Below are 21,276 nucleotides of genomic sequence, written 5' to 3'. Positions count from 1 at the left end.
TAGCTTGCATGTAACCCAGACCAGGCAGCTTCCCGCGGCTTTGGTAACCTAGCAACCAGGCAGCAGTGGCCGACACTTCCGGAATCCGGGCCTCAGTTGTCCAATCAGCTCTGCAAAGTCGTCGCGGAGGCTGATGGGGCGCGTATAATGCGCGGCCCGCTAGCGTCTCACCATGGTGACGGGCAGCTGTGGTCCTGGGGTGGCAATGGCCGCCAGGTCTGTCCGCTCCGTAGCGACTGTGACCGTATTCCTCTTATTGGTAGTGCCTCGAGTCTCACAGACTCAGACCTTCTTTTTCCCTTTCCAGCAACCAGAGACATGCGGTCACAACCAGTACTTCGATATCTCCGCGCTCTCCTGTGTGCCGTGTGGAGCTAACCAGATGCAGGATGCCGGAGGTGAGATGGCTCCGGGTGGGCCCTGGCTAAAGTACCACTCCCACCTTGGCTCTGTCCCCAGACCCCAGGGTCGTCGAAACACCTTTTCGTCTGCGGAAAGAATATTTCAGAAAGGTTAACTGCCAACAGCCGAGAGAAGGGTTTCCTTGGAGGATTGCAACTTGCGCACAACATATGAGGATGAGGAAACCCTGGTCCGTAGGCCGTTGCCAGTAATTAATTTCTTGTCTCCATTCCCCTACTCCTTATCCGGGAAGTCTTTTAGGGAGGCACCTGAAAAAACTGAATAAGGTGAAAAAGCAGGTGACAGGACAAATTGGGGAGGGAATACAAATTAGGGCTTGTACATTTTGATCGCTTTTTTCCTTGCTTTTCAAATCCCAGAAGTTTCGAGCTGGAAAAGATCTTAAGCATAATCAGGCCCAGCCTTCTCATTTTACAGATAAGGAAATGAATGACCCTCAGTCTCAACCTATGTATTTCCACTATACAGTATGTCAGTAATATTATAAATTTTCTTAGGATCTAGCCCTTTTAGTGTTGAATATTACTAATTGCCCTTGAGGTCTCTTTAAATTAAGCTTTTTTTTTTTTTTCTTCTTGAAACGTTTATCATTTGGTCCCTGGTTGTCCTCACTAAAACTGCTCAGAATAAGTATTTCCGTATTCTGAAGTCAAGGATTTTTTTTTTTTGTCTTTTTGCCATTTCTTGGGCTGCTCCTGCGGCATATGGAGTTTCCCAGGCTAGGGGTCTAATCGGAGCTGTAGCTGCCAGCCTATACCAGAGCCACAGCAACGCGGGATCCGAGCTGCATCCGCAACCTACACCACAGCTCATGGCAACGCCGGATCGTCAACCCACTGAGCAAGGGCAGGGATCGAACCCGCAACCTCCTGATTCCTAGTCGGATTCGTTAACCACTGCGCCACGACGGGAACTCCTGAAGTCAAGGATGTTTTTAATCTCCACTTGATCACCCATGGCATTAACTTTCTGCCATCTTCAAATTTTATATGTCCTTATAAAATAATCCTGTAGGACAGGTCAGGTAAGAAAAGATGAATGAGAAAGCGTTTCCCGGACTTTAAAGCGTAAGGGTTAGTTTCATAGTTATGAACCCTAGTATGATAAGCATTCTACTATATGTATACCTATGGATGTTGTATCCACTTAATGCCTTTTTAGAGAGTGCTGTCCTAACCTATCCATCAGGTCGAATAGTGATTATCTTATAAAATTTACTGTCTTTCCAAACAGAGGAAAACAATGACTTATTTGAATAAAGATAACTTTCCTAATAAGGTTTTGTTTTGACCAGGTAAATTTGAATTCATTGAGTATATATGTGTATGGTTGGGTAGAATAGAAGTGTAAAAATTCCAGAATTCCTGTTGTGGCTCAGCAAGTTACAAACCTGACTAGTATCCATGAGGACATGGGTTCGATCCCTGGCCTCGTTCAGTGGGTTAAGGATCTGCTGTTGCCATGGGCTGTAGTGTAGGCTGGCAGCTCCAGCTCTGATTCGACCCCTAGCCCAGGAACTTCCATATGCTGCAAGTCCATCCCTAAAAAGAAAAAAGAAAGTGTAAAATTTGCCATAGCAGTTAATCAAGAGTTTGATTTTATGTTTAATAGTTATAACTTAATAGTTTGCTTATGCTTGCACTTGCACCTAAAATGGTAGCAAACACAATATCTACTGTGCGCCAGGCATATTCTAAGATGTTTACGTATAATAACTAATTTAATACTCTTATTAACCCCATGAGGTAAGTATTGTTGTCCTCATTTTACCAAATTGGAACCCAAGGCACAGAGCAGTTTGGTACCTTGGTCAGAGTCACACAACTAAGTAGCAGAATCAAGATTAGAACCCAGGCAGTATTGGCTCCACTGTCTTGCTCTCAACTACTGATTCTGAAGATTTTAAGAATTATTAAAAATTTCCTATCTTGGAATTGTATTTATTAAAGTCAAAATTGGTTCTTTTCTTTTTAGGAACTTCATGTGTGTGTCTACCAGGATTTCAGATGATCTCTAATAATGGAGGACCTGATATTATTTGTAAGAAGTGCCCAGAAAGCATGGTATGGAGTATTTATTTAAATATAATCTTACTGGGGCGGGGGGGAATATAGGAGTTCCCATTGTGTCACAGCGGAAACAAATCTGACTAGGAACCATGAGATTTTGGGTTCAATTCCCTGGCCTTGCGCAGTGGGTTGGGGATTCGGTCCTTAACCCACTGAGCCACAAGAGGAACTTCCAATATCTTTCTTTTTTAAACTACAGTTTAATGCTGTACTATCATATTTTCCCACAAATTTAAAATTATTAAGGTAACTTTGTTTTTACTAGAGTAAATTTGTGGAGATCAGTGAAATTTTGCAAACTTGGAAAAACAGTGATACTGGTTTACTTTTAAAAGTCTGAAATCTAAAAAAACACAAAGCTGTGAAAATTAGTGTGTCTTTATTTTACTTCATAGAGAAACTGAGTTATAAAGGAAAATAGATGAATGAATAATGCACATATAAATCAGTTTGGAATGTGTGTATCCTTTGGTACAGATTGAGTGATTGAGTTCAATATCTTAAACTTATTGTGTCAACAGTTTTTATTTTCATTTTAGGGCTGCATCTGTGTCATATGGAAATTCCCAACCTAGAGGTCAAATCAGAACTACAGCTGCCAGCTTATGCCACAGCCACAGCAACGCAGGATCCAAGCTGCACCCGCAACCTACACCACAGCTCACGGCAATGCTGGATCCTTAACCCACTGAGGGAGGTCAGGGATGGAACCCACATCATCAAGGATACTAGTCATGTTCGTTTCTGCTGAGCCACAATGGGAACTCCAGTGTGAACAATTTTATATAATAATTCATGTTTGTAATGATATGTAAGGTGTGATAAGTTTGTGAAATGCCAATTGCATCACTAAAATTCATAATTAAACATGAATCCATTGCTGTTTTATAACTTCATTATATAATAATTTTTGGAAAATTAATAGTTACTATATATTATGATTCTTAATAGCAATATATCTTCCAGTCATTTTGGATAAATAGGAGTTCAATTCTGACTTTTTTTTTTGTCTTTTTAGGGTCACACCCGCAGGTTCCCGGGCTAGGGGTTGAATCGGAGCTGTAGCCGCTGGCCTGTGCCACAGCCACAGCAACTCCAGATCTAAGCGGTATCTGCAATCCATACCACACCTCACAGCAACGCCAGATCCTTAACCCACTGAACGAGGCCAGGGATCAAATCTGCATCCTCTTGGTTGCTAGTCAGATTCGTTTTCACTGAGCCACAATGGGAACTCCCAGTTCTGACTTTTATAATAATGTTTCTTCTCATTATCTGTATTAAAGAAAATTAAATCTGGGAATTTAATATTTGCCAGTTGTCCTGGTTTATGACTATTACCTATAGGGGTTTTTTTTGTTTGTTTGTTTGTCCTTTTAGGGACGCATCTGCGGCATATGAAAGTTCCCAGGCTAGGGGTCAAAGCACAGCCCCAGCAATGTAGGATCTGAGCCTCATTTGTGACCTATACCATAGCCCACAGCAATGCTGGATCCTTAACCCACTGCGCACAACCAGGAATCAAACCCACGTCCTTATGAATACAGTTTGGATCGGTTACCGCTGAGCCATGATGGAATTCCTGCTTATAGGTTCGATGATCATTTTGATACTTTATATTTTTGGAAATATTGACCCTGGCTGAAATATCCATGATAAAAAGCTACTAATAGGAGTTCTTGTTGTGGCTCAGTGGAAACAAACCCGACTAGTATCCGTGAGGACACGGGGTCAGTCCCGGGCCTCACTCAGTGGGTTATGGATCTGGCTTTGCTGTGAGCTGTGGTGTAGATAACAGACATGGCTCAGTTCCCTCGTTGCTGTGGCTGTGGTATAGGCCAGCAGCTACAGCTCCAAATTGACCCCTAACCTGGAAACTTCCATGTGCCACAGGCACAGCCCTAAAAAGACTAAAAACAAAACAAAAGCTACTAATTTGAAATGGTGCCAAAGCAGATTTATTTTTCGGTGACATTATTAAGTCATCATAATTTTTAAAAAGTCCTATATGCGTAAATGTACTAATAAATATAGGAGCATTTCTTGATGTGTCCAGTCTTTTTTTTGTTTTGTTTTGTTTTGTTTTGTTTTTTGCAGTGCCTAAATGGCATCCTCACATTTAGAGGGATATGTTTTTTTTTTCTTTTTTTTTAAATGATTTTTTTTCCCATTTAGCTGGTTTATAGTGTTCTGTCAATTTTCTGCTGTATAGCAAGGTGACCCAGTCACACATACATATACACATTCTTTTTCTTCACATTATCATGCTCCATCATAAGTGACTAGATATAGTTCCCAGTGCTATACACCATGTCCAGTCTTTTTAACCAAAATTTAAAATTGTCTGTGATATTGTTTTGTTATTACCATTGTTCTCTATTAATTTTGGTCACATTCATGTTAGTAATAAAATTACTGTATTTTACCTCAGGTTTTTTCTAAACCATATTATAAGCTAAATGTTGGATGATGTCATATTTTATAAAAAACCTTTACTAGTACAAACTATTAATGGATATATGGAAAGATCTCATAATTTAAACAAATTTAAGTATATTTCATACAATTCATCCATTTTGATCACAACTTAATTTTTAAAGCTAATATATTTGAACTTTAAAAAATTAGAATAATTATTTTAGAACAGGTTAAGACTGGGAGGTCCCATCATGGCTCAGCACTTAAGCAACCCGGCTAGCATCCATAAGGACTCGGGTTAGATCCCTGGTGTCACTCAGTGGGTTAAGGATCCGGTGTTGCCGTGAGCTGTGGTGTAGGTTGCAGATGTGGCTTGGATCCCGTGTTGTTGTGGCTCTGGCATAGGCCGGCAGCTACAGCTCTGATTGGACCCCTAGCCTGAGAACCTACATGTGCCTCAGGTGCAGCCCTAAAAAGACAACAACAACAACAAAACAGATAAGACTGAATTATTAGCTAGCTGTCTATTGATTAAATCCTGTTGAATTTTGTTGCATTTTATCTTTGTAAATGAAAAAACTGAATGACAGTATTAATTATGAGAGTAAGGAGTTCTTTGAGTTGAAAATCATGAGGAAGAAAGAACTATTGCCTGGAGTTAATAGCACTCAGTACATGGCAGTAATATATAGCTTAATTTTTGAAATTTAGCACAAATTGGCTCTTTAGGAAAATTTTATGCCTCATATGTATATAATTTTTTTACATATTGCCTTCAAATTATACACTGTTGTGGCTTTTTGAACTTACATGATCAATTAAGGAGAAAGTTAATCAAGAAGGGGAAAATAATCTTTTTTTTTTTTTTTTTTTTTTTCCAATTTAGAAAGGTGTTACTGAAGATGGCTGGAACTGTATTTCTTGCCCTGATGGCTTAACTGCAGAAGGAAAATGCCACTGTCCTACTGGCCATATCTTGGGTAAGAAGTAGACTCTAGAATGTGTCCTTCTAGAATCTTTTTTCTTTCTTTCTGTTTTTAATACAAACATGTCCATTGTAACCACAGGACAAATAAATGGTATTTTTATGTAAATATTCCAAAAATAATGTTCTGCAGCATACTTTTTTCAGTTAACAATATGATCTGTTAGATCTGCCTCATTCTTTTTATATCTGCTCCATAGTATGTCATTAGCATTTTCTATTTAGATCATTTTCTAACAAATATTGTTTTGTTGTTGTTGTTATTTTTTGCTTTATTTTTATGCTGTGGCCGCACTCACAGCATATGGAAGTTCCAAGGCTAGGGATCTAATCGGAGCTACAGCTGCTGGCCTGTACCACAGCCACAGTAACACATGAGCCGAGCCATGTCTGTGACCTATACCACAGCTAATGGCAATGCTGGATCCTTAACCCCCTGAGCGAGGCCAGGGATCAAACCTGCATCCTCATGGTTACTAGTCGGATTCATTTCCACTGAGCCACAACAGGAACTCCTAACAAATATTGTTTTGATGAATATTCTTATACACATGTACAAGTGTTTCTGTAGGTTAGGTATCTGAAAATGAAATAATTTGAGTAGATACTACCAAAAGCCTTTTAAGTTGTGAAAGACATCAGCAGTCTATGTCAATATTTGTTTCCCCATACCCAGTACAACAAGAACATGTAGGTAAGATGTAAGAAATTTTCTGAGAAAAATATATTAACTTATGATGATGATGATGATTTGGAAATTAGTTTCTGTATTTTTCATGTGGTAATGGGGAGGGCTTCACTTTTCGATAATTTATTATAATAGAAGGTGCTTGACCTGTCTTTTATGCAAATAAGGCATTATGGGAAGTTTTAGAATAATATTACAGGTGGGTTTTACTAAGTGTATAGAAGCTTATATGTTGATTATGAATTATATCTTGTTGTTTCTAAATTGTTTAGTGGAAAGAGATGTTAATGGAACATTGTTGTCCCAAGCAACTTGTAAGCTCTGTGATGACAGTGAGAACTCTTTTACGGTAGCAAATGCTTTAGGAACCAGGTAAGCAGTGTGCTGGGTGCTAACTTCATTAATATCATCTTATATTTATGTAGAGTCTTGCCTTCCCAATCATATTTCTTGCTCCTTGCAATAACCCAAGGAAAGATAGAAGTAGATATTAACAGGTAAAGAAGCTTAGGCCCAGAGAATGAGAGAAAATAGGATTTAAATTTTGTTTTAGTCTCTCTTTGGTTGTTTGACCTTCACTGGGCAAGTCAGTCTCCTTGTCTTTAATATGGGGATATACCACCTACTTCTTAGGCTGTTATCACAGCTCAGAAATAAATACCTAAGGGTCTTAGCTAAGTACTGCAGAGTAAGCGCTCAGTAAAAGATACTATTTTTGTTTGTCATTAGGTATTTTGTACATAATCTATAATCTAATATATAGTATATGATAGTAACATTTATTTGCAGTATACTTACTGTATACTGGGTACTATATATATTGTATTTCATAAAAATACATTAATGAATGTAGTGATAATTACCATATCCAGGTACCCTGATTTATAGCCCTGTTCTCTATCATTTCCTGTTCCTGTTTATGCATGCATCCTGTGCACCATATACACACCCCTCCATCTCTAACTTAACCACATTATTCCTATTCCAAATTCTTCAATTTTTTTAGAAGCCTACATGCTGACCTTCCTCTAAGCACTGTTTTCTCTTCAATTCCCAAATTTAAGATAGAAAATACTAGAGAAGCTTCTCCTGGGGATACTTAGTGTTGATCATCTTTTCTCCCTGGCTGACCTAAGTTGCAGCATCCTAACACAGCCTACTGGGCTGACCCCTTTTTCTTCCCCTCTTAGACCTCCCCAAGCCTAGTTTGAGCTACGTACTATGCCCCAGCCTCCTCTCATACCTGTCCTATCTTGCAGGTAATGAATACCCATAGAAACCCATCAGGATCCATGCTCATCCAACGCCTTCTCTCCCTCTATATCATTTATTAATGAACAATATTTTTTCCTAAAATAAGTAAAGTCAATGAAAAACTTTTAAAGTGTTGATTATGGGCTTGATGAGGGGATAGATACATGTGTCTTTTTAGCATATATTACCTTTTTGCTTTGTGGCAGAGAAATAATTAAAGTATATTTGATATAACTACTTATAAAAATGGATTGGGTTTCATTATGTGAGTTTGTTGGGTTCTTTTGTTAATTGAGTGACTTAGCCATCTTTTCTATTCAGTGTTATTTGTTTTCTATTATGTGTGGTTTCAGAAAACTATTCCCCTATCATTGGTTGATTTTATTTTTTTATACCTTGGTTTGTAATACAAAGAACAGTATAAAACTATTCAAATCAGTGTTCATACTTTTAATATGCAATAAAACTTTAAAAAATGAAAAAATACTTTAATATGTTTACTTTATTAAAACTATTTGCTTAGTGGAATGAACCTATTCACACCTAGTGTTCAGGAAGACAAATTCTTGATTAGATTAGGGCTACTGTAATTCATTAATATTTTCAAAACTATTTTTGTTGTATCGACAGGTGTGTCCGATGTGAACCAACATTCATTAATACCAGCAGGTCCTGTGCATGTTCAGAGCCTAACATTTTAGTAAGGCTGATCAAATTTATAATGTATATATTTTTAAATTAAATTGCTTATACTCTTCCATTAACTTTTTTTCCCTCTTATTTATTTATGAAGACAGGAGAATTATGTTTCAGCAGCACAGGGAATTTTCCCCCACATATGATTTCAACTGCACGTTATGGAGAGCTTGTGAGTATACTTCAGTTTTTTTGTTCTGTTGTTAAGGATCTTTCTGCATTTCTTCCTTTGGTCCTTAATTTGGGGTAAAATGAGAAACATTTGTGTAAATCACTTTAAAGCAGCAGTTATCAGTCAATAAGAAACATTAGACTAACAACTCAGCATTATAATTTATTCGTTACTTATACGTCTTCTCTCCCTTAGCTTGTTTCTTTTTCAGTGAATCACAGAATGTTTAAGCTGGAAAGATTCTTTATAGATCCTATAAAGAGTGCAGCTTAATACAGTTAAGAGCACCAAAGACTCTAGATTTGAACCCTGGATTTCCTGTCATTAGTTTTATATCTTTAGGCTTTCTAAACTTCAGTTCTGTTATTTGTAAATTGGGAATAATAATAACCTACCTCACAGTGTCTGCACATGGTAGTCACGGGAGATTTGAGGATTATTTTTATCTGGCAAGGTTCCTTATTTATAGTTCTGCTGCGAGCCACAAAGGAAGTCCATGGTTCCTTATTTATTGATGAGAGTACAAGGGCATAGATTTAGAGCTTTTGCAGCAGAAGCCAGTGATGACACGGTCTGGGATGTACAATGGGAAGTGCATGAACTGGAACTGAAGAGGTCACCAAGTCAATAGAATAGAAGTTAGATGATTAACTAGAGGTTAGTTAATGAGCAGAAAATGAGAGTAACTAGGAGAGCTGTAAGGATAGCCTTGATGAGGGTAAAATCTGGGATCCTCATGAATAAAGCAAAAATTCCTCTTTGCTGTAGTCTTGTGGCCTAACTGGCAAGTACCAGGTATTTGCAGAGCAGCAACAACAAAAAAATGCCAAAATAGGTGTATAGATAGGGAGCATGAGATCATATCCAAAAATTAGCTCATCTGTAATAAGATGCATGTCTTTGGGGACATTCTTCTCCAGTCTTGGGTTATAGTGATTCCTCCCATTATCCAATTAGCAGGCCTTTAATTTTCACTTTTTCCTTTTTCAAATTTAGTTAATTTTGCCAAAAATTCCCACAATGTCTCTTTTTCATATTTGGTCTCAGATTACTAATCAATTGGAGGTCATGTCCCTTTCATTTTCCTTCCTCTGGAACGGGTCCTCAGTATTTTCTTGCCTTCCTTGAGCTTGACAGTTTGAAAGATTTCAGGCTTTAAATCCAGAGCGAAATCCTCAACCTGGGTCCATCTGGTCTTTCTTCATAGTCAGGTCATGCTTGGCAGGAAACCACAAAAAAGGTGTGCTGTTCTCAGTACATTGTGTCACATCAGGGTGCACATGATGCCTACCTGTCCCTGTCCCACTGCTGGTGATGTTAACCTTGATCCCCTGCCATAAACTCACCATGTGCACTGTAAAGTTACCATTTTCCCTTTGTGATTGGTTCATATTTTTGAGAAGCGTTTCCAAAGTTACACTTCTTCACTAAACCTTAATAGCTTTAGTCTCCACTGATGACACTTCCCTTTATCAGCTGCTACTGTGATGGTTGCCAAATGTTTCTACCATTCCTTCCACATTATTATTATTATTATTATTTTTGTCTTTTTGCCATTTCTTGGGCTGCTTCCACAGCATATGGAGGTTCCCAGGCTAGGGGTCGAATCGGAGCTGTAGCCGCCAGCCTACGCCAGAGCCACAGCAATGCAGGATCCGAGCCATGTCTGCAACCTACACCACAGCTCACTGCAATGCCAGATCCTTAACCCACTGAACAAGGCCAGGGATCAAACCCGCAACCTCATGGTTCTAGTCAGATTCGTTAACTACTGAGCCATGACGGGAACTCCCTCCTTCCACATTATTAACATTCAACTCTAAGGAAGAATTTCCCCTTCTCATTTATATATTTATTTGTTCATTAAGAACAGTGTGGGTTCCTATTTTGTTCATTTTTTAATAGTCCAATATATGTATTTCTTGTTTTGATGCTCAAATTGTCCTAGATTTGGCCATTAGAAGCCCTTTTGAGTTGGTTCCTATATCTTTTTGACATATCCCCATCATTCTTTGAGCATTTCCTTACTTGTACTTTTCCTGCTTCAGCCCCAGAATCAGCTGTTTCTCTACGAAGCTCTTAAAAATAGTATTCAGAAAGCATAGTTACCATGCTTAGTGTGCCCTTTTTAGCAGACATAGCTGGAAATGTATATACACACATTATGTATGTACATACACACATGTATATAACTGTTTCTCGTGTATCTGTTAAATGAGTTCAGGGAGTTCCCACTGTGGCAGAGTGGGTTAAGGATCTGTCATTCCTTGTAGCGGTGGCATAGGTCACAACTGTGCCTCAGATTTGATTCCTGGCCAGGAACTGCCATATGCCTCAGGCGTGGCTGAAAGAAGAAAAAAAATAAAAATAAAATAAAATAAATGAATCCATACTGATATTTTCAACTCCAAAGCAATACCTCAGAGTTTGTGTTAGCCTTTCCTTTTGACAGTGGTGAGACTTGACAGTACCTTCTCTCATAGTGAGAACTCTGGGTCTCATCCTCAATTTCTCATCTTGCTATAACCCAACCGTCTTTCATACCATCCCCCACCTCCTCCATCCCCTGTACTACTATGGGAGTAGATCTGTTGCAGGCTTCTCTGCTAGGAAGGGAAAGTAGGCAGGGAAAGGCTATTCCAGTCTTAAAGTTAGTCTGACTCGATTAATGTATTTCATTTAAACATGCCAGTCTTTTTTTTTTTTTAGGGCCATGCCTGAGGCATATGGAGGTTCCGAGGCTAAGGGTCAATCGGATCTGCAGCTGCCGGCAGCAATGCCTGATCCAAACCGTGTCTGCAACCTACACCACAGCTCACAGCAACGCCAGATCCTTAACCCACTGATCGAGGCCAGGGATCGAACCCACAACCTCATGGTTCCTAGTTGGATTCATTTCCATTGCACTACAGTGGGAACTCCCTAAACATGCCAGTCTTGAACACTGACACTTTCCTGAGGACAAGTTTTGAATTCCTGACTTGAAGTCATTTTATACCTGGTGTTCAGACTGGTTCTATGTAGCCAGTGTATGAAACATGTCAACAAAATGTAGTTAAGGTGGTGTGATTGTCTCTGTGCTTCCTGGAGTTCCCATTTTGGCTCTGCAGTAATGTGGGTTTGATCCCTCCCATGAGTTGTGGTGTAGGTCACAGACGTGGCTTGGATCCCGTGTTGCTGTGGCTTTGAGATAGGCCAGAAGCTGCAGCTCCAATTCAACCCCTAGCTCAGGAACTTCCATATGTCCCACATGCAGCCCTAGCAAAAATGAAAATAAAAAAACTGCTTCCTTTTCTTTTTCAAACTTTACTGCAAACTCATAGTATCTTGAGTGTTATAATCAGTCACAGCAGTTGCTGCTATTCTTCTTTTCAAAGCTCAAATTGTCCCAGATTTGAACTTCCACAGAGATAGTTCCTGTGTTAGATTGATAGGTCTCCATTAGTCTTTAGGCACAACCTTGGTTTCTCCATACAGTGTTCCAGGCTCAACCAATGTAATTATAATTTTAGATAGTTATATAATACTCTAGTTTATGTATTAAAATTTATATAATTATATATTTATTGAGTATTTAGGTTTTCTGTTAATAATATTGCTAGCCACTATTTTATGCACATAGATGTGTTTTTCCTTTTGGAGAGATTATTCTCTTAAGCCAAATTTCCTAAGTGTTTCTAAATTCCTGGGTTAAAGTGTGTGGATATTGTTTTATAAAAGATCATGCAACTTTATCACTGGCATTGTCTGTGGCTTCATTTTACATGCATTTGCCAGTATTTTCATTGCTTCCCATTTTTACTTATGTTTTTGTGTGTGTGTGTGTGTTCAGCCTTCTATGCATATATTTTTTTCTTACAGAATGAGAATTTTTGCTTATTGAAGAGTTGAAAATAGTGACTCATTTTATTTTAGATTTTTTGACAGTTGTGGTACCATGTTTCATATAATTTGGTTTTATCTCCTTTGTCCATTTTCAAAGAATTTACTCTGAATGGTGCTTCTCAGTATCACAGTTTTTAGCAAGATATGCAGATAAGCTTTACAGCAGTGGTTCATAGCCAGAGGCTTATATCTTCAGCTTTCAGGGAGCATGTGTACCTTGGTCTCATTCTTGAGATTCTGATTCATTTGGTTTAGAATGAAGCCAGGCATTTTCTGTTCTTAGAAATTCTGCAGTAGATTCTGATAACCATCATTGTTTGAGAATCACCACTTTGGAGATTTTAAACATTAGTCTGTATATTCTCAATCTCCTGTTATGTAGCAATTATTCACAAATACTTCTTTTTATTACTTGCCGATTTAATATAGTGTGATAACCCTAAATCAGCAAATGTTAGCCAATTCTAAAGGTCTAATTTTTCTTTCTTTCTTTTTTTTTTTTGCCACTTTGATTTTTGTTTTTTGTTTAAGCAAAATGGGCATAGTAGGTTTGTTTTGATTATAGGCATACTTTGTTTCCTTATATCTTTTGCCTCAGTGATATGATTTTGTAATGTAGTCTTATTTGTAACTTTTGACATAGGTTAGAATTTATTCTTATATTCCCATTAAAGTCTATTTTTCTAATAACATTGAGAAAGTAATGTTAGTTATTCCCCACTGAACAAATGCATATTAATGTCTTCCTCAGATGGTAGGGTTAAGGAATTTCTATTTGAATTTAAAACTAAAATTCATCTTTTTGTTTACAGGGCAAGTCTTTCACTTCAGAATGGTTTGCAAAGTATTTGCAGTCATCAGCAGCTGCTTGTTGGGTATGTTTGAAATTTTGGAGAATAATTTTATTTAATTTTGCTTTTTTATTTTTCTTTTTTAATTTTATTGGAGTATAATTGACTTACAGTGTTGTATTAGTTTTAGGTGTACAGCAAAGTGAATCATGTATACATATACACATATATATTCTTTTTTCCCATATAGATTATTAGAAACTATTAAGTAGATTTCCTTGTGCTATACAGTAGGTTCTTTGTTAATTATCTGTTTTATACTGTAGTGTGTATATGTTATTCCCATCCTCCTAATTTCTTCCTCTAGATTGGTTTTGAAATCTGTGTTTATTTCTATTTTATAAATAAGTTCTATTGTGTCATTTTTATTAGATTCCACATGTAAATGATAGCATATGATATTTGTCTTTCTCTGTCTGACTTCACTCTGTCTGATAATCTCTAGGTCCATCCATGTTGCTGCAAATGATATTATTTTGTTCTTTTTTATGGCTGAATAATATTCCATTGTATATAGTACCACGTCTTCTTTATCCATTCCTCTCTTGATGGACATTTAGGTTGCCTCCACATCTTGGCTATTGTAAATAGTTCTGCAATGAACATTGGGGGTGCATGTATCTTTTTTGAATTACAGTTTTTGCCAGTTACACGCCCAGGAGTGGGATTGCTGGGTTGTATGGTAATTTCCTTTTCTCCGTATACTCTCTGGCATTTACTGTTAATTTTATTTCATTTTGAAAAATTGTGGTGTCATTTTTCCAGTTAATAAAAGTTTTCTCTATAAGTAGATATAGCTCCTTGGTCATATCCTATGAGAAAAAAATCCTTTCTTGTTATTCATTTCACATTTCATTATACACAGACTGTCTGTGCCCAACTTATTCAGCTGAAATTGAGTGTTTCAGGAAACTGATTCATACTGTCATTCAGTAAATGTTTATAGATAACCTCTTGCTTGCTAGGCCCTGTTCTCAAATCAAGTAACCTATTTTAGGAAAAGGCAGATAAAAATACCTTATGGAATTATACTCTAAGTAAATGTCAAGGGTGCTTAGTGCTATGAAGACCACCATAGTAGGATAAAGAACATAGAGAATAGGGAGTTCCCATCGTGGCTCAGTGGTTAACAAATCCAACTAGGAACCATGAGGTTGTGGGTTTGATCCCTGGCCTTGCTCAGTGGGTTAAAAATCCGGCATTGCTGTGAGCTGTGGTGTAGGTTGCAGACATGGTTCCGATCCCAAGTTGCTGTGGCTCTGGCGTAGGCCGGTGTTTACAGCTCTGATTTGACCCCTAGTCTGGGAACCTCCATATGCCGCAGGAGCAGCCCTAGAAATGGCAAAAAAAAAAAAAAAGAACATAGAGCATAGAAGGCAGTACTGTTTTACAGAGGGTGGTCAGGGCAGGCTTCTCTTGAGAGGGTGATATTTGGGCAGAGACCTGAAGGAAGTAGAAGGGAGTTGTGTAAATACTGAAGGGAAGAACATTCTTAGCAGAGGCCATAGCAAGTGCAGAGGTCCCAAAGCAGGAGTTCTGTGGTGTGTTCATGCCTGTGAAACAGGAAGGAGGCTGGAGCGGCTAGGGCAGAGTGAGCAGGGAAAATGGAGAAATGAGTTCAGGGATAAAGAGGGGGGCTATGGTGAGGACCTGGCATGTACTGGATGGGATGGAGAGGATTATGTGCAAAGGAAGCCATGGTTGAGCTTCAAGTTTGAAAGGCTCACACTATCATGGAGGGTGGATTTTACTGGGGCAAAGACAGGAGCAGGGGAGACCAGTTAAGAGAGTCCTAGAGTAATCCCAACGAGAGAAAATGGACCCCTGGACAAGGGTGCTGCCATGGAAATGAGAGAACTGTTTAGCTTTTGGATATACTTTGAAGATTGAGCCAACAGGGTTTACTGATGAGGTGGATATGAGAAGGGGAAAAAGAAGATTATTGCAGTGTTTTTTTTTTTTTTTAATTCAAATAGGTATTTTTATTCTTTTTAATTACTCAGTGAATTTTATTACATTTATAGTTGTACAACAATCATCACAACACAATTTTATAGCATTTCTATCCCAAACCCTCAGTGCATCCCCCCACCCACAACCTGTCTCATTTGGAAACCATAAGTTTTTCAATGTCTGTGAGTCAGTATCTGTTCTGCAAAGAAGTTCATTGTGTCCTTTTTTAGATCCACATGTAAATGATAGCATTTGATATTGTGTCTCATTGTCTGACTGACCTCACTTAGCATGACAATTTCTAGGTCCATCCATGTTGCTGCATTATTTCTTTCCTTTTAATGGCTGAGTAATATTCCATTGTGTATATGTACCACATCTTCTTGATCCACTCCTCTGTTGATGGACATTTAGGTTGTTTCCATGTCTTGGCTATTGTATATAGTGCTGCAATGAGTATTGGAGTACATGTATCTTTTTGAGTTATGGTTTTTCTGGATAGATGCCCAGGAGTGAGACTGCTAGATCAAATGGTAGTTCTATTTTTAGTTTTCTGAGGAATCTCCATACTGTTTTCCACAGTGGTTGCACCAATTTACTTTTCCACCAACAGTGTCATAGGGTTCCTTTTTCTCCACACCCTCTCCAGCACTTACTGTTTGTAGACTTTTTGATGATGGCCGTTGTAGCTGGTGTAAGGTGGTACCTCATAGTGTTTTGATTTGTGTTTTTCTAATCATGAGTGATGTTGAACATCTTTTCATGTGTTTTTTGGCCATCTGTATGTCTTCTTTGGAGAATTGTCTGTTTAGATCTTCTGCCCTTTTTTTTTTTTTTTTTTTTTTTTTTTTTGTCTTTTTGCCATTTTCTTGGGCCGCTCCCGTGGCATATGGAGGTTCCCAGGCTAGGGGTCAAATAGGAGCTGTAGCTGCCAGCCTACGCCAGAGCCACAGCAACGCAGGATCCGAGCCACATCTGCGACCTACACCACAGCTCACTGAGCAAGGCCAGGGATCGAACCCACAACCTCATGTTCCTAGTCAGATTCATTAATCACTGAGCCACGTGGGAACTCCCCTTCTGCCCATTTTTTGATGGGATTATTCATTTTTTTTGGTATTGAGCTGCAGAAGATGTTTATAAATTTCGAAGATTAATCTCTTGTCAGTCAATTCATTTGCAAATATTTTCTCCCATTCTGTGGGTTGTCTTTTCATTTTGTTTAGGGTTTCCTTTGTTGTGCAGAAAATTTTAGGTTTAATTAAGTCCCATTTGTTAATTTTTGTTTTCACTGTCATTACTCTAAGAGGTGGATCCGAGAAGATGTTGCTGTTGTTTATGTCAGAGAGTGGCCTCTGTTTTCCTCTAACAGTTTTATAGTATCTGATCTTATATCTAGGTCTTTAATCCATTTTGAGTTTATTTTTGTGTATGGTGTTAGGGAGTGTTCTCATTTCATTCTTTTCCATGTGGCTGTCCAGTTTTCCCAGCACTAATTATAGAACAGGCTGTCTTTTCTCCATTGTGTATTCTTGCCTCCTTTGTCATAGCGTAGTTGACTATAGGTGTGTGGGTTTAATTCTGAACTCTCTATCCTGTTCCACTGATCTATATTTCTGTCTTTGTGCCAGTACCATATGGTTTTGATGACTATAGCTTTGTAGTATGATCTGAAGTCAGGGACCCTGATTCCTCCAGCTCCATTTTTCTTTTTCAGGATGTCTTTGCTAGTCTGGGTCTTTTGTGCTTCCAAAACAGACTTTAAAATATTTTGTTCGAGTTCTGTGAAAAATGTCCTTGGTAATTTGATAGGGGTTGCATTGAATTTGTAGATTGCCTTGGGTTGTATAGTCATTTTGATAATATAGACTCTTCCAATCCAAGAACATGGTATGTCTTTCCATCTATTTGTGTCCTCCTTGATTTCTCTCATCAGCGTCTTATAGTTTTCAGAGTACAGGTCTTTTGTCTCTTTAGGTAGGTTTATACCCAAGTATTTTATTCTTTTTGATGCAATGATAAATGAGATTGCTTCCCTAATTTCTCTTTCTGATCTTTCATTGTTAGTATATAGAAATGCATTCAATTTCTGTGTCTTAATTTTGTATCCTGCGACTTTGCCAAATTCATTGATAACAGTTTTCTCGTAGCATCTTTAGGATTCTCTAGGTATAGTGTCATGTCATCTGCAAATAGTGGTAGTTTTACTTCTTCCTTTCCAATTTGGATTCCTTTTATTTCTTTTTATTCTCTGATTGCCATGGCTAGGACTTCTAAAACTGCGTTGAATAGTAGTGATGAGAGCGGACATCCTTGTCTTGTTCCTAATCTCAGCAGGGATTCTTTCAGCTTTTCACCATTGAGAATGATGTTAGCTGTGGGTTTGTCATATATGGCCTTTATTATGTTGAGGCAGGTTCTTTTGCAGTGTTTTTTTTTTTGTTTGTTTTTTTGTTTTTTTGAATAGCTAAAATTTCACTGGCCTGAGAGGGGAGACTGAGAAAGATGTTTGAGGGCCAACCTCAACAAATGGTCTTATTTTATTTTTCATGTAACAAATTACTTAAGCAAAATGGATTGGATTTATATGCATAAGCTCTAACACAGGAACACATTATTATTCTTTCAAATATAATTATTCCACAGAATTGTTTTTTCAAATGTCATGCTGTAAAGTTTTAGTTAGTTCTGGAGTTCCTGTTGTGACTTAGTGGTTAACGAATCCGACTAGGAACCATGAGGTTGCGGGTTCAATCCCTGGCCTTGCTCAGTGGGTTAAGGATCTGGCATTGACGTGAGCTGTGTTGTAGGCTGGCGGCTACAGCTCCGATCAGACCCCTAGCCTGGGAACCTCCATGTGCCGCGGATGTGGCCCTAGAAAAGGTTAAAAAAAAAAAGACAAAAAAAAAAAAGTTTTAGTTAGTTCTTTCAGTTGTTTGTCTTTATATTTTCACCCAAAATTTACAGTTAAAAATGTGCACATTTGGGAGTTCCTGCTGTGGTACAGTGGGTTAAGGATCCAGCATTGCTGCAGCTGTGATGTAGATCACAGCTGTGGCTGGGATTCAGTCCCTGGTCCAGGAACTTACATAGGCTGCGGTGGGCTGAAAAGAGAAAAAAAAAATGTACACATTATCTGCCATATGGAAATTTCTTTTCTACTTAATTAGAGGAAAGATATTAAAAGCAAAAGACCTTAATCCAAAAAAAAGAATTTGTGGAATAGGTAAAGTTAAAACTAAGCATGATTTTTATATCAACTTTTGCCTTGGGTAATAAAGTCCACGTTATATTTCTTTGCCATTGTCCTCTCATAGGTGTATGCCAATCTTACATCTTGCCAAGCTCTTGGAAATATGTGTGTGATGAACATGAATTCTTACCATTTTGCCACTTTTGATGCCTGTCAGCTATTTCAGTTTATCTTTGAAAATACTGCTGGACTGCACACTGTTCATTCCATTTCATTTTGGTAAGGATACTCTAATGATGAGCTGTCACTTCAATCAAGTTCAGTGCAATTACTTTTCACAAATATTACTAAGAAACATTTTATTATTAAAACAATTGTGATTGTTTGCAGGAGACAGAATCTTCCATGGCTGTTCTTTGGAGACCAGCTAGGATTAGCACCTCAAGTACTCAGTACTATACCTCTTCCTACAAATTTCAGTTTTAAAGGGGAAAACCAGGTACAAGTCATCTATATTATTGAAGGATAACTACATTGTAATTTATAATTTTAAAAGGTAATAAGGATGTTACTAGTCAATTCTTGATGGATTTTTAAAGAATTTAATTGCTAAACTAAATCTCAATATAGCTGCTGAGGACTAAACAACATAGAGTTTAGCTATATATGGATATTTCTGGATTATATGGTTTTGGCAGGAAGTAGTACTTGTGGGGTTGAGAAGGATAGTTTCCATCACCAAATGCGAAGCCATCTCAGTCTTGTATCTATACATTTTTAAAAAGGGCTCGCAAAGGTTGAATGGAATTCTGTCCCTCTTCTAAGCACATCACAGACTCTTGCCTTCAACTTTTTGACCTTTGAGATGAAAGAATAGGTTATGCCCCCTCCTATTTACCCCACATCTACACACACACACACACACACACACACATTTAATAGGTTTGAAAAGTCACTAGCACTATCTCTATCACTAGCACTATCTCTCAATTCTGAAGTGGTAGTTTTTGGGTAAAAAACCCAGTCCATTTATTTTAGAGATCCTTAGATTAATTTTGCTTCAGAGTAAAGATAGTTGAATTAAGTATTTGGTCTCTGGGAGAAGAAAGGATCAATGAACAATGAAAAAATTTTATAGACTATTATATATACTCTCAAATTTTTTGTAGACTATTATGTATAATAATATGTATTACTATATATTATATAATATACTTTCAAGAGCATGTGACATTATTTTATTCTTGTTTTTCTTTAATCAGAATACAAAACTGAAGTTTGTTGCTGCCTCCTACGATGTAAGAGGAAATTTTCTCAAGTGGCAGACTTTAGAAGGAGGTGTTTTACAGGTGAGTATAATTCTAGCTGAGAATTACTAAGATGTTTTATTTTTGACTGAGGCAAAGATGAATAGCACATTATTTGCATGGTAGAGTTGTTTTTTTTTTCTTGTGCTTTAAATTGGAATTTCTTAAAACTACTTTAAGTTATGACATAACAAAGATGCTCACTTAACTTTTCATAGCCTTGATACATTAAATAAGTATTTTATAAAGCATATGAAAACCCTTAACTGTAAAGGGAAGAAAACATTTGTGAGAGAGATTTATCAGTTGTATTCTTTTGCTGTAGCTTTGTCCAGACACAGAGACAAGACTAAATGCTGCTTATTCTTTTGGGACAACCTATCAACAGAATGTAAGTTTGAATTATTTTAGATAGTCTGTATTTTAGCCTCAGTTTTCACGTTAGCAATAATTTGAACAATCTTTGAATTTTTGAAATTAGTAATTTTTTTGTAGCAGTGAATAATTTCGTCAGTGTAAAAAGAGTGCCTTATCACCTATACAGTCTTAAACATCATAATCAATTGTTTATTTGCCTTTAGGTCTATAGATCTTAAAAATAATGTCTACTTCTAAGCATTTTAGAATAAAGTAAAAATATTATTTTATTTTTGGTGACCAATCAATGTTATTACTCCCTCTTCCCTCTTCCCTCCGGTAACAAATAAAAGAACTTCCTTTCCTCTCCTTCCATACTTTCCTCCCCCCCTCCCTGACCTTCCTTCCTTTGGTGATGCATTTTAAAACTGCAGTGTGGTACAAAGGTATATTATGAGCCATTAAACGTTTGAAGGAAATTCACTGGTCTACAAAAATATTTCTTTTTTTTTGTTTTCTTTTGTCTTTTTACGGCTGCACCTGCGCCATATGGAGATTCCCAGGCTAGGGGTTGAATCGGAGCTGTAGCCACTGGCCTACAGCACAGCTGTGGCAGTACCAGATCCGAGCCATGTCTGTGACCTTCACCACAGTTTACGCAATGCCGGATCCTTAACCCACTGAGCGAGGGCGGGGATTGAACCTGCGTCCTCATGGATGCTAGTCAGATTTGTTTCCTCTGAGCCATGAGGGGAACTCCTACAAAAATATTTCTTGATAAAATCCATATACACACAACATAGAACAAAACTGATCGCAGTTTTGTTAAAACCACAATGAAAAATACTACCATGGAAAACAGATTGGAAGAAGATAAACATTTATAACAGTAGTTTATCTCTGGATGGTGGGATAGCAGTTGTTTTTTTTTTCCCCAAAAAATTTCTTTTTGTGTTTTTGTTTTTGTTTGGCTGAGCTGGGGATCAAACTTGTGCCACAGCCACTCGTGTCACTACTACAGTGAC

General features: G+C 37.8%; 1 protein-coding gene across 5 annotated transcripts in view; it reads left to right on the top strand.

The window, feature by feature from the left end:
• TMEM67 (transmembrane protein 67) overlaps positions 126-21,276 on the top strand; it is a 52,858-nt gene continuing 31,707 nt past the window's right edge. For 3 of the 5 annotated variants that reach the window (XM_021089107.1, XM_021089104.1, XM_021089106.1), the window contains exons 1-11: positions 149-398; positions 2,398-2,486; positions 5,797-5,890; positions 6,856-6,955; positions 8,468-8,537; positions 8,631-8,705; positions 13,403-13,465; positions 18,712-18,866; positions 18,978-19,086; positions 19,850-19,936; positions 20,220-20,285. In XM_021089107.1, the coding sequence (XP_020944766.1) occupies positions 173-398; positions 2,398-2,486; positions 5,797-5,890; positions 6,856-6,955; positions 8,468-8,537; positions 8,631-8,705; positions 13,403-13,465; positions 18,712-18,866; positions 18,978-19,086; positions 19,850-19,936; positions 20,220-20,285 (1,134 nt within the window). In that variant the 5' untranslated portion in view covers positions 149-172. Of the gene's footprint in view, positions 399-2,397; positions 2,487-5,796; positions 5,891-6,855; positions 6,956-8,467; positions 8,538-8,630; positions 8,706-13,402; positions 13,466-18,711; positions 18,867-18,977; positions 19,087-19,849; positions 19,937-20,219; positions 20,286-21,276 lie in introns of all 5 variants that reach the window. The other 2 variants (XM_021089109.1, XM_021089105.1) reach the window with 1 other exon arrangement.

The sequence above is a fragment of the Sus scrofa genome, chromosome 4, assembly GCF_000003025.6.
Source record: "Sus scrofa isolate TJ Tabasco breed Duroc chromosome 4, Sscrofa11.1, whole genome shotgun sequence".
In the NCBI taxonomy this organism is placed as follows: domain Eukaryota; kingdom Metazoa; phylum Chordata; class Mammalia; order Artiodactyla; family Suidae; genus Sus; species Sus scrofa.
Note: the sequence above shows the minus strand (reverse complement) of the source record. Positions and strands in the feature narration are given on the sequence as shown.